This window comes from Takifugu rubripes, unplaced genomic scaffold (genome assembly GCF_901000725.2).
Source record: "Takifugu rubripes unplaced genomic scaffold, fTakRub1.2, whole genome shotgun sequence".
NCBI classification, from domain to species: Eukaryota; Metazoa; Chordata; class Actinopteri; order Tetraodontiformes; family Tetraodontidae; genus Takifugu; species Takifugu rubripes.
The window spans coordinates 18,683-32,665 of NW_021821643.1; the positions used below are offsets into that span (position 1 = coordinate 18,683).

The 13,983-nt window shown below is 46.1% G+C and overlaps 1 gene segment (V, D, J or C); it reads right to left on the reverse strand.

The window, feature by feature from the left end:
* Positions 1–12,773: 12,773 nt before the first annotated feature.
* LOC101069492 (immunoglobulin kappa variable 3D-20-like) lies at positions 12,774–13,472 on the reverse strand. The segment is given in 2 exon segments: positions 12,774–13,260; positions 13,336–13,472. Coding segments are annotated over 2 exon segments (462 nt in total).
* Positions 13,473–13,983: the final 511 nt, after the last annotated feature.

Genomic DNA, 13,983 nt, shown 5'->3' on the forward strand with positions numbered 1-13,983 from the left:
GGGTTCATCAGCCAGTCAAGCAAAGGTTCAATCTCAGACCCGTTTAACAGATTAGAACAGGTTACCTGGGACAGGCCATTAAACGCACTGGTGACCTGGAGTAAAGCACAAAGACACAAACATTGTTAGCACGCTGCAACGGTGACACCTTAAAGATAACCAAATGTGGAACCGGAGGATGGGATGGACACACAGATAAAGCAAGCAAGAGGAGGTGTAGGAGGAGCTCAGGCTGGGGTCCAGGTTTGAGGACTCTGTGGAAGGGTAGAAGACACCATAAAGGATTCTCCATTCATTTCTACACGAGGCTGGTTTCTACCACAGGGCGGAGTTGAGAAAGACCAATACCTCTTCCTTCTCTGTATCTAGCTCTTGATACAACTTTCCAAGTCTTCGGTTTGCAGCTTCATCTTCTGACATGTCTGAATTTTCTGGTTCTTTGTGAATTCTGTTTACAGCTTTAACTCCCTCAGCTGAGACGGATGCAGAGTCCCGCCAGGGCTCGGAGGTCCAGACGCCATCTTCAGTACCTGAACATGTTTCTGGGAAACTGTTGACACACTGGTCTGACTCAAACGCACCTCCACTTTCTGTTTGAGCAAAAGGGTCTGAATCAAACGCACCTCCACTGTCTGTTTGAGCAAAAGGGTCTGACTCAAACGCACCTCCACTTTCTGTTTGAGCAAAAGGGTCTGAATCAAACGCACCTCCACTTTCTGTTTGAGCAAAAGGGTCTGAATCAAACGCACCTCCACTTTCTGTTTGAGCAAAAGGGTCTGAATCAAACGCACCTCCACTTTCTGTTGAGCAAAAGGGTCTGAATCAAACGCACCTCCACTTTCTGTTGAGCAAAAGGGTCTGAATCAAACGCACCTCCACTTTCTGTTTGAGCAAAAGGGTCTGAATCAAACGCACCTCCACTTTCTGTTTGAGCAAAAGGGTCTGAATCAAACGCACCTCCTCCCTGTGCTTCAGCAAAAGGGTCTGAATCAAACGCACCTCCTGTCACAGCCCCTTTTCCCCAGTTCCCTCCTGTCCCAGTACTTTTCCACTGCCCTGCTCACACCACACCCTCTGATCACACACCTGCCCTCACTCATCAATCAGCTCACCTACCAGTATATATTCTCCAGCCTCACACTCACTCAGTGCCAGATTGTTCTTCTGCTTTCATGCGTGACTTTCCAGCGTTGTTTCCCTGCGGGATTACCCGTTACCGACCCTGCCTGTCTTCGTTCTGCCTGCCTTGCCTGTTCCCAGGACAACCTACCTGCTTTCTGCCCCTGACTACGACTTCTGCCTCAGCGTCTCTGGTTCCTGTCTGCTCACCTGGTTTAGACTTCTCCGCCCGGCTCAGACTTCGCTGCTGCTCGTCCCACTCCCCGAGCCCGCAACCCATAGACTTTGTGCGGGCCCAGAGCCTGAAGAACGGACTATTTCCTGTGTTTCCTGGTCTGCCTGAGTTCCTGTTTGCCCGTGTGTTAATAAAAATCATTACTACGGTCCAGCTTTCCAGAGTGCTGCATTTGGGTCCTAACTGCACCCGTCACACAGGGTCAGGGTCAGGATCAGGGTCAGAGTCAGGGTCGGGATCAGGGTCAGGATCACGGTCAGAGTCAGGGTCGGGATCAGGGTCAGGGTCCGGGTCTGGGTCGGATTATTGGCCTTGAAGGAAGTCTCACCTTGTACAGGAAGTCATCCAGGAGCCCGGACACGCCTCCAGATGGACTCATGTGTTTCATGGTCTGGCTCACCGTGGTCACATCGTTGTCACTGGCGGCGGTGGGCGAGATGATGTCACCATCGCGGTCGTCGTCACCTTCATTACTGGAGGCGGGTTCGATGATCACTGACGGGATCGGCATGTTTTCCTGCAACGACAGGAAGACGTGATCCCAGATCAAAACAGAACCGGGTCAGAGGAGCTGAAACACTCGTCTCCAATGAGGGAGCTCTGATTTAGGGTTTGAACTTCATTCACATTAATGAGACAATCGTGTCAGCGGCCCCCAAAACTATTATTATTAGTGTTGTTGTTGTTGTTGTTGTTGTTCTTTATATTTACCAGCGGAGCTGCTTCATCCGCACATGTTTGGTCAGCACCAGGAATCTACAGACAACATTTTTATTTAAGACGTATTAAAATTGAAAACAAGCAAAATCAACACAAATGAAAAAGAAACCTCATCAAGCTCCGCCTCCTGGATGGATGAAGGTTCCTCAGGTACCTTCAAAGGAAAACATTCACGTTTATTAGAAACTGAGTGAAGTATTGATTGATACAAGATGATGAGGATGAGGATGATGAAGATAATCCTGATGGTGATGAAGACAATCTTAATGATGATGAAGATCATCTTGATCATCATCATCATGAAGGTCTTCATGATGGTGAGTTTGCTGATGATGAAGATCATCTTTATGAGGATGGTGATGAAGATCATGATGATGAGGATGATGAGTTTGATGAAGATCATCTTGATGAGGATAATGAGTTTGATGATGAGTTTGCTGATGAAGATCATCTTGATGATGAGTTTGCTGATGAAGATCATCTTGATGATGAGTTTGCTGATGATGAAGATACTCCTGGCCATGGTGGTGATGATGAAGATGAACCTGCCGACTGACCAGATGTATCAAGGATGAAGATCATGCTGTTCGCTTACGACTGGCTTCTCCTTCTCCAGACTGCCTGATCCCTCTGTGTCCTCCTCACCAGCAGGTGGCGCTTCAGTCTCCTCCATCACTTCATCAGAGGGAGCAACAGTGGGCTCCAGCTCTTCCTCAGTGGAAGGAGCTGTAGTCGGCTTCACCTCCTCTTCTTCACTCTTCTCTTCCTCTTCTTCAGCAGGTGCTGCGGGCTCCTCACCAGCAGGGGGAGCTGTAGCCTCCTGTTCCTCAGGAGCTTCTGTGTCTGGAGCTTCAGGAACCTCACTTGGTTCTGTTTTAACCTCGTTCTTGTAGAGAAAACTTGGTGTGAACCCAAAACTGGCTCCTGACATGTTCCTTTCAACTCCAACCAGAACTAGAACTGAGTTTCTTAATAGGAGATAATGTGATCCAGATGAATCACTAATAGAACTAGACTAAACCACAACTGCACTGTTGGACCTTGGTTACCATCTGAAGATGCTGTCAGATGCAAACGTCAGCAGATCACTAATGATCTCTATCAATACTGATCAGCCTGATAACAGCAGCAGGTTTCCAGCACTTTCTCTGCTTTCAATTTACACAATTTTCAAATCTGAAACCCATTTTTCTGAAGCTGATGAACCTCGTTAAACTAAACCTGTCTATAAAGCCTGACCTGGTTAAACTTACCATTTTATCAAAATCAGCAAAAAAAGAGGGCGGAGCCGCATCCTGGGGAGCAGACAGGTGAAACACAAACGAGTCACAACGAGTCACAACGAGTCACATTATAATATTTACTTCCACTAAACCCTCAACATCAACATGCCAGACTAACCGTTACAGTACTTTAACTAACCCACACTGACTAACATTAACCAACACTAACCCTAATCTACACTAATACTAACCCATATGAATACTAAGCCAACACTAATCCACACTAACACTAACCCACACTAACGCTGACCCACACTAACACTAACCCACACTAACTAACACTAACCCACACTAACACTAACCCACACTAACCCTAACGCACACTAGCACTGACCCATACTAACACTAACCCACACTAACTAACACTAACCCACACTAACACTAACCCACATTAACACTAACCCACACTAACACTAACCCACACTAACGCTGACCCACACTGACTAACAATAACCCACACTAGCACTGACCCACACTAACACTAACCCACACTAACTAACACTAACCCACACTAGCACTAACCCACACTAACGCTGACCCACACTGACTAACAATAACCCACACAAGCACTGACCCACACTAACACACTAACCCACACTAACTAACACTAACCCACACTAACATTAACCCACACTAACTAGCACTAACCCAAACTAACCCACACTAACACTAACCCTCACTGACCCACACTAACACTAACCCACACTAACTAACACTGACCCACACTATTAATAACCCACACTAACCCACACTAACTAACACTAACCCACACTAACTAACACTGACCCACACTATCAATAACCCACACTAACCCACACTAACCCACACTAACTAACACTGACCCACACTCTCAATAACCCACACTAACCCACACGAACACTAACCCACACTAACTAACACTGACCCACACTATCAATAACCCACACTAACCCACACTAACTAACACTAACCCACACTAACTAACACTGACCCACATTGGTCATGATGATTCACAAAACACACTTTACTGGTCCGACACACATCTTTCATTCAAAACCTCTTTGGTTCTGACTGACATTCAACCTTTGTGGGCTGTTGTTGCGATATTTGTTGTTGTTGTTTACATATTTGTTGTTGTTGCTATATTTGTTGTTGTTGTTGCTGCTACTGTTGTTGTTGTTGCTATATTTGCTGCTGTTGTTGTTGTTGTTGTTGTTGTTGTTGTCTCCCCGGTGGAGAAGACACATGACTCAATCCCATGATGGTATCCAATCGATTCCTCCCTCCGTTCTGAGGGATCCGTCTGGTGGAGGGGTTCATCAGCCAGTCAAGCAAAGGTTCAATCTCAGACCCGTTTAAACAGATTAGAACAGGTTACCTGGGACAGGCCATTAAACGCACTGGTGACCTGGAGTAAAGCACAAAGACACAAACATTGTTAGCACGCTGCAACGGTGACACCTTAAAGATAACCAAATGTGGAACCGGAGGATGGGATGGACACACAGATAAAGCAAGCAAGAGGAGGTGTAGGAGGAGCTCAGGCTGGGGTCCAGGTTTGAGGACTCTGTGGAAGGGTAGAAGACACCATAAAGGATTCTCCATTCATTTCTACACGAGGCTGGTTTCTACCACAGGGCGGAGTTGAGAAAGACCAATACCTCTTCCTTCTCTGTATCTAGCTCTTGATACAACTTTCCAAGTCTTCGGTTTGCAGCTTCATCTTCTGACATGTCTGAATTTTCTGGTTCTTTGTGAATTCTGTTTACAGCTTTAACTCCCTCAGCTGAGACGGATGCAGAGTCCCGCCAGGGCTCGGAGGTCCAGACGCCATCTTCAGTACCTGAACATGTTTCTGGGAAACTGTTGACACACTGGTCTGACTCAAACGCACCTCCACTTTCTGTTTGAGCAAAAGGGCCTGAATCAAACGCACCTCCACTTTCTGTTTGAGCAAAAGGGTCTGACTCAAACGCACCTCCACTTTCTGTTTGAGCAAAAGGGTCTGAATCAAACGCACCTCCACTTTCTGTTTGAGCAAAAGGGTCTGACTCAAACGCACCTCCACTTTCTGTTTGAGCAAAAGGGTCTGAATCAAACGCACCTCCACTTTCTGTTTGAGCAAAAGGGTCTGACTCAAACGCACCTCCACTTTCTGTTTGTTTGTTTGTTTGTTTGTAGTTGTATATCGGCTCCCTGCTGGGCCATATTCAGAGTTCCTGTCTGAGTTCTCTGATTTCTTATCTGACTTGGTCCTTAGAACGGACAAAGTCATTATCATTGGAGACTTTAATATCCATATGAACGTTATAAATGACAGCTTTAGAAGTGGCTTCATTTCATTACTTGAGTCAGTTGGTTTCCTCCAGCAGATAAACCAACCAACTCATAGCTTCAACCACACCCTAGATCTAGTTCTGGCTTATGGTGGTAGAACATGTGTCAGTGTTCCCTCAGAACCCAGTCCTGTCAGACCATTCTTTGATCACTTTTACATTTATGATTAAGGATTCTTCTATGCTCAGAACAAAGTCTTACTATAGCAGATGTCTCTCAGATAATGCTGTAGCTAAGTTTAAGGAAGTGATCCCTGTGCTGATCCCAGGACCACCGTGTGTTTCCCCAGGGATCAGTCATAATCTGAGCCCTGCTGAGGTTGACTCTATTGCTGAAGGTGCAGCAACCTCACTGAGAATCACGCTTGATTCTGTTGCCCCCCTGAAAAAGAAAATAGTAAATCAGAGGAGGTGTGGCCCCTGGTATAATTCACATATCAGGACCCTCAAGCAGAAAGTGCGAAGACTGGAAAGGAAGTGGCATTCTTGTAAAATAGACAGCTACCACGTAGCCTGGAAAGACTGTCTATTAGTTTACAAAAAGGCCCTTCGCAAGGCTAGAACAGCTTATTTTTCTTCTTTGATTGAGGAAAATAAGAGTAACCCCAGGTTTCTTTTCAGCACTGTGGCCAAATTAACTAAAAGTCACAGTGTTTTAGATCCACGTATCCCTTCTTCCCTGAGTGGTGAAGACTTCATGAGCTTCTTCACTGATAAAGTTCTAGCTATCAGAGAGAAAGCTAACCCGGCCTAATTCAGAAATCCAAGACCACCACGTGTCTTTTAGATCCCATCCCAACACACCTGTTGAAGGATGTTCTACCACTGACAGGCAGTTCTATCCTGGACCAGATCAATGGTTCTTTAGTGTCAGGTTATGGACCCCGGTCGTACAAGGTGGGAGTGATTAAGCCGTTGCTTAAAAAACCATCACTGGATCCTGATGTCTTAGCAAATTATAGGCCAATATCCAACCTTCCTTTTATCTCTAAAGTTCTAGAGAAGGTGGTGGTGACTCAGTTACTGGAGCACCTGCAGAGGAACAGCCTGTTTGAGATGTTTCAGTCAGGCTTTAGAGCTCACCACAGCACAGAAACAGCACTTCTTAAAGTCACTAATGATCTTCTCATAGCTTCCGATCATGGACTGGTCTCTATGCTGGTTCTGCTGGACCTCAGTGCTGCTTTTGATACAGTTGATCACAGCATCCTGTTACAGAGACTGGAACATGTGATTGGGATTAAAGGGACAGCACTAGACTGGTTTAGATCATACTTATCTGATAGATACCAGTTTGCCCATGTCCATGGTGTTCCCTCCTCATACAGTAGGGTTAGCCATGGAGTTCCTCAAGGTTCTGTACTCGGACCAATCCTCTTCACATTGTACATGCTTCCCTTAGGGAACATTATTCAGCAGCATGGGATAAATTTTCATTGTTATGCTGACGACACTCAGCTTTATTTATCCATGAAACCCGAAGAGACAGAGAAGTTAGGGAAGCTCCAGACCTGTCTTAAAGACATAAAGTCCTGGATGTCTTCAAATTTCCTCCTCCTTAACCCAGGAAAAACTGAGGTCATGGTGTTTGGTCCTGAACCTCTCAGGGATAGATTAGATCACATGATCACTCTAGATGGTATCTCATTAACATCTAGTCTCTCTGTGAGGAATGTTGGAGTAACTTTTGATCAAAATCTCTCCTTCAACTCACACATTAAATTAGTCTCTAGAAGTGCCTTTTTTCACTTGAGGAACATCACAAAGATCAGGAAGCTACTGACCCACCATGATGCTGAAAAGTTAGTCCAGCATTTGTTCCTTCAGGCTGGACTATTGTGATTCTTTATTATCAGGGTGTCCAAACAACTCTTTAAGAAGCCTCCAGTTGATCCAAAATGCTGCAGCCAGAGTTCTGACAGGTATTGACAAAAGAGATCACATTACTCCTGTACTGGCGTTGCTTCATTGGCTGCCCGTTAAATTTAGAATAATTTTTAAAACCCTTCTTTTGACCTACCAGGTCCTCAGAGGCCTAGCTCCATCCTACCTGGAGGAGCTAGTGACACCTTATCAGCCCAATAGACCGCTCCGCTCTCAGAATGCTGGTCTACTTGTGGTCCCCACAGTCTCTAGGGGTAGAATGGGGGGCCGAGCATTTAGCTACCAGGCCCCCCTGCTATGGAACCATCTCCCTGTCCAGGCCCCCCTGCTATGGAACCATCTCCCTGTCCAGGCCCCCCTGCTATGGAACCAGCTCCCTGTCCAGGTACGGGAGGCTGACTCCATCGCTACTTTTAAGATCAGACTCAAAACCTACCTCTTTGAAAAAGCTTATTGTTACTAATTCAGTAGTTCCAGTTACTATCATAGACAGACAAATTATCATACTTAGGGGGTCGTCTAATCGTTAGGGTCACATCTTAGTTATGCTGTTATAGGCCGAGGCTGCCGGGGTCCGGAAACATGATCACCTGACAGGCCTCTGTCACTCCACTGGGTCATGGTTTCCTCTCCCCTCCTCTCCTTTCCTCTCCTCATCAAGCAGACTAGTTATGCTGATTCTTGTGTAGTTTTTCTGCTTCCCCCCCCCCCCCCCTTCTATTTATTTACAGGTATCGCCGCCCTCGGAGCTGCATGATGACCTCCGGCCCTGCTGAAGTGATTGTGCATCATATTTTTTTGTGTGTGTTTCTGTGCTCTGTGCCTCTCCTCTCCTCTCCTCTCCTCTCCTCTCCTCTCCTCTCCTCTCCTCTCCTCTCCTCTCCTCTCCTCTCCCCCTCCTTCTCCTTTTCCTCTCCCTCTCCTCTCCTCTCCTCTCCTCTTTCCCCTCCTCCTCCTTTGCCTTCTCCTCTCCTCTACCTCCCCTTCACTCTACTTCTCCTCTCCTCTACCCCTCTCCTCTCCTCTCCTACCTATCCTATCCTCTACCTGTCCTCCCCCCTCTCCTCTCTCTTTACCTAGCCGGCCATCAGCAGGAGGGTCCCCCTACATGAGCCTGGTCCTGCTCAAGGTTTCTTCCTGTTAAAGGGGAGTTTTTCCTTGCCACTGTTGCTTGTCTGGGGTCAGGCCCTGGGATTCTGGAAAGCGCCTTGAAGCAATTTTGATTGTATAAGACGCTATATAAATAAAGATTGATTGATTGATTGTTTTAGCAAAAGGGTCTGAATCAAACGCACCTCCTCCCTGTGCTTCAGTCGTGGGATCTGAATCAAACGCACCTCCCTTGTTATCTGAGGGGTTTTCGTTAAACACACTTCCTGTTTGAGGCTCACAGGTGAAAGTGAGCGTGCCTTGCTCACCTGCCTGATCTCTGGAAACTGATTGTGTACCAGTGTTCCGTGCCAACTCTTCATCAGCTGAACACTTTTCTTCGTCACTCTTCCATAACTCCTGCTCTGCAGCCTCATGTCCAGCTTCCCACCCGTCTGACACTTTAAGTGGAACTTGATTTGTACAGGAACGTTCATCATCTGGGCTCACCCAGCCTCCTCCCTGACCTCCATCAGCCCACTCTTCAGCAGTCTCGTACTCAGACCCTGACCCATCTGGAGACCTGAAACACTTCCCCTCCTTGTCCACGGCACGGCCGGATTTTAATGTCTTTAGGAGGCGCTGATGGTGGACCAAGGAAGAGCTGATTCAGTTGGTAACATAGATTCCAGAGAGACTTTGATCTGAAACATCAAAGCCCCACAGCGCCCAGTGCTTTTCTCTGGTTTGCTAAAGTGGCCTAAAGATGAAGAGCAGTTGTTCTGGTTTATCTGGTCACTGACTTCATAATCCTGACCTGAATCTTGGGGCCTCCATCACAACTCACGTTGCTGAAGATCCTGTGGAGATGCTTCCAAACGGGTTTTAAATATCAACTATTGTTAGAAGGGAAATGCTGATTTGAGCCGATCCTGTTGATCCCCTTCCAGAAGGGATTTTACTGACTAATTTGTGCCCCGTGAAGGTGCTGAGAAGAAGCTGAGTGGATGCTGCTGAGCGGGCAGAAGCCAGAAGACCTGGCCTGTTAAATGGGTCCACAGGTGTCTTCTGGAAGGTTCTGCAGCCTGAGAACCTGTTGCAGACGATGAGCAGGTGCAGCAGGCCAGAGTGTGACTGTGGGGACGAGACCGATAAAATCACTTCCTGTGCTGCGGCTGTGTGCTTCCTGTGACGGTGTCCTAGCAACAGTGAAACCACACGTTCTGGGGGAGCGACGCTGAAAGAGACGCAGAAACCTTCACAGCAACCTTCGGCTCCTTTCAGCATCTACTCACCACATTTATCTTCTGGACACTTTTAGAATTATTCGGACTTAATTTGTATGTAATGATCAACGAACCATTTCTGGATTTCTCCGTAATAAACAGGAACTCTTCTGTGTCTTCCAATATCGTCCCTAAAGATCAACATGTGAGCAGCAACCGTCTCATTCTGCCGCTTCCTAATAACAAACATGTCAAACAGGAAGTGATCGAGACGCTGTCATCGGTCCAGGAATTCATCAACAAAGATGAAAAAATGACATCAAACTACAAAGAGTTTGGTGACCTCACAACGAGGATTCAGCTTCCTGTTCAGACAGATTTACTTTATTGATCAAAGCTGGCAAATTACAGTTATTATTGCTGGAGAGAAGCTTTTATTCTGCGAGAGGAAAAGTCCCAGTGGAAAAGGAAGCAGTGAGAGGACGAGACAGGATGGTGGACTGGAACCAGTCAGTCAGCCTGTTTCTGGTTGTTGGTGAGGAAGAGGAGCAGAGAGATTCCACAGCAGCTCAGCAGACTCTTCATCATCAGGGCCGTGTAGACAAAAGAGAGCAGCTTCATCCTCAGCACAGACGGGGGGATGGATGGAGGGATGGACGGGGGGGCTGGTGCAACCTCTGGAAGACAAACACAGTGAAGAAGAAAGATCAGCCCACCTGAAGGTGTCTCAAGATGGCTGAGGGACAGGACATCAGCACCTTGCTGGGACTGGGCCTTCACCGCCCCCCCCTCGTGCTGCACGGAGCAGCGGTATTTATAGGTGTGGACGGCGTCCCGGTCCAGCAGTCTGATGGAGGTGATGCGGCCCGGCTCTCTGAGCTGCAGCTCTTCTTCATGGGCAGGAGGTGACTCCTCCACAGCACTGTCGGCCCGTTGTCTCCTCCAGGAGAACCTCACCAGAGGAGGAACCATGTCTGAGGCCACACACAGCAGGGCGGTCCTCCCCTCCAGAGGATCTCTGGATGCTGCTGGGTACACGCTCAACACAGGCTGGACCAGCGCCGCATCTGTGGTGAGACACCAGAGTTACTGCTCTCACTGGCCCTGAGGGGTCAACGCTGGAGGTCAGAGGTCAGCTCAACCACACATGCACATTGTGCGCTCACACAAGTCATTCATAATCGATAATCTTCCCATTTATTCACCAATAATCCACCGATAATCTACCCATTTATTCACCAATAATCCACAAATAATCTACCCATTTATTCACCAGTAATCTATTGATAATTGACCCGTTTATTCACCGATAATCCACCGATAATCTACCCATGTATTCACCTATAATCCACAGATAATATACCCATTTATTCACCAATAATCCACAGATAATCTACCCATTTATTCACCAATAATCTATTGATAATCTACCCATTTATTCACCAATAATCCACAGATAATCTACCCATTTATTCACCAATAATCCAAAAATAATCTACCCATTTATTCACCAGTAATCTATTGATAATCGACCCATTTATTCACCGATAATCTACCCATTTATTCACCTATAATCCACAGATAATCTACCCATTTATTCACCAATAATCCACTGATAATCTACCCATTTTTTCACCAATAATCCACCGATAATATACCCATTTATTCACCAATAATCCACTGATAATCTACCCATTTTTTCACCAATAATCCACAGATAATCTACCCATTTATTCACCAATAATTCACAGATAATCTACCCATTTATTCTCCAATAATCCACCGATAATCTACCCTTTTATTCACCAATAATCCACCGATAATCAACCCATTTATTCACCAATAATACACTGATAATCTACCCCTTTATTCACCAATAATCCACCGATAATCTACCCATTTATTCACCAATAATCCATTGATAATCTACCCATTTATTCACCAATAATCCACAGATAATCTACACATTTATTCACCAATAATCCACAGATAATCTACCCATTTATTCTCCAATAATCCACCGATAATCTACCCTTTATTCACCAATAATCCACCGATAATCGACCCATTTATTCACCAATAATCCACCGATAATCTACCCATTTATTCACCAATAATCCACCGATAATCTACCCATTTATTCACCAATAATCCACTGATAATCGACCCATTTATTCACCAATAATCCACCAATAATCTACCCTTTTATTCACCAATAATCCACCGATAATCGACCCATTTATTCACCAATAATCCACCGATAATCGACCCATTTATTCACCAATAATCCACCGATATTCCTTCCTTTTATTCACCAATAATCCACCGATAATCGACCCATTTATTCACCAATAATCCACTGATAATCTACCCATTTATTCACCAATAATCCACTGATAATCTACCCATTTATTCACCAATAATCCACTGATAATCTACCCATTTATTCACCAATAATCCATTGATAATCTACCCATTCATTCACCAATAATCCACAGATAAATCCAGCTAAATTCCCGTCTGTGCTCTTGTGTTTATGGTTTTATAGATAATCTTCTTGAGTGTGTCAATATTTCTTTTTTGTCTTTTGATCGTTATTAAAAGGTTTGGAGCAAAGTTTGATTCTCACCTGAGACGACGAGTCTGGTTCCAGATCCAAAAATCCAGACACAGTGAAACAGAGAAGGACAAAATCTGCTGCTGAACATTTGAGTCGAGGTTCTGATCCTGAAGATTCCTGTTTCAGTACAGGTGACTCTGACATCAGGTCTTCCTGGTTCCAGACATCAGATCTTCCTGGTTCCAGACATCAGGTCTTTGTGGTTCCAGACATCAGATCTTCCTGGTTCCAGACATCAGATCTTCCTGGTTCCAGACATCAGATCTTCCTGGTTCCAGACATCAGGTCTTCGTGGTTCCAGACATCAGGTCTTTCTGGTTCCAGACATCAGGTCTTTCTGGTTCCAGACATCAGGTCTTTCTGGTTCCAGACATCAGGTTTCCATCAGAAAGGATATTGATCCACAGCAGCTGGTTTTTGTTCAGGTGCCTCACATCTTCTCTCACTGTGGTTCCACTCTTCCAACAGGAGCAGTAATATGAGGCAGCGTGAGAGGGTTTAACTGAGGAGATGATCAACTCACAGTTGTTCTGCTGAATCTTAGCTGAGAAATCATCTTGGTCAGCATGAGAGTACCGCTCGATTTGACTGTCTCTCTTAACAATATTCAGGAGCCTTTCAAACGTGCCTGATTCCTTCTTCTGGTACCACAACACATAATTATAATTACAATCATCGATTCCTCCACAGCTTATTGAGGCAATTTTACCAGCTCTGCGGGTCACTGAGATCTGGTCCTGGGTCAGCTGCGTTTCTATGACAACCAGCCCTGTAGAGACGGGGACAGGCAGCTGAAGTCAGCGTGTGTGTGGTGGTCGTGTCCTGGCTGGCTGGAAACACTCACCTGAGCAGAGGAAGCAGAGAGCCGCAGGTGTGAACGGCTGCATTGTTGCTTTGGTGGGCCGGAGGCAGGACTGATCCAGCTCCTCTCAGCCCCCATCAGCCCCTGCTGCTGATGCCCCGCCCACCTCACCACAAACAGGAAACAGGTCTCCATGACGACAGCAGTCTCAGCAGCTCTGAAATGTGCTTCTGCTCATTCATTTCTCTAAAACATCAAAGATAAATCATCACAATTAGAACCTATGAACAGATTTTCAAGGTTTCCCTTTTGCTCAGAGTTGATGTTTACATTTTATTGACGTGACTGTAAACGTCCAGAAGATAAATGTGGTGAGAAGATGCTGCAAGGAGCCGAAGGTTGCTGTGAAGGTTTCTGCGTCTCTTTCAGCGTCGCTCCCCCAGAACGTGTGGTTTCACTGTTGCTAGGACACCATCACAGGAAGCACACAGCCGCAGCACAGGAAGTGATTTTATCGGTCTCGTCCCCACAGTCACACTCTGGCCTGCTGCACCTGCTCATCGTCTGCAACAGGTTCTCAGGCTGCAGAACCTTCCAGAAGACACCTGTGGACCCATTTAACAGGCCAGGTCTTCTGGCTTCTGCCCGCTCAGCAGCATCCACTCAGCTTCTTCTCAGCACCTTCATGGA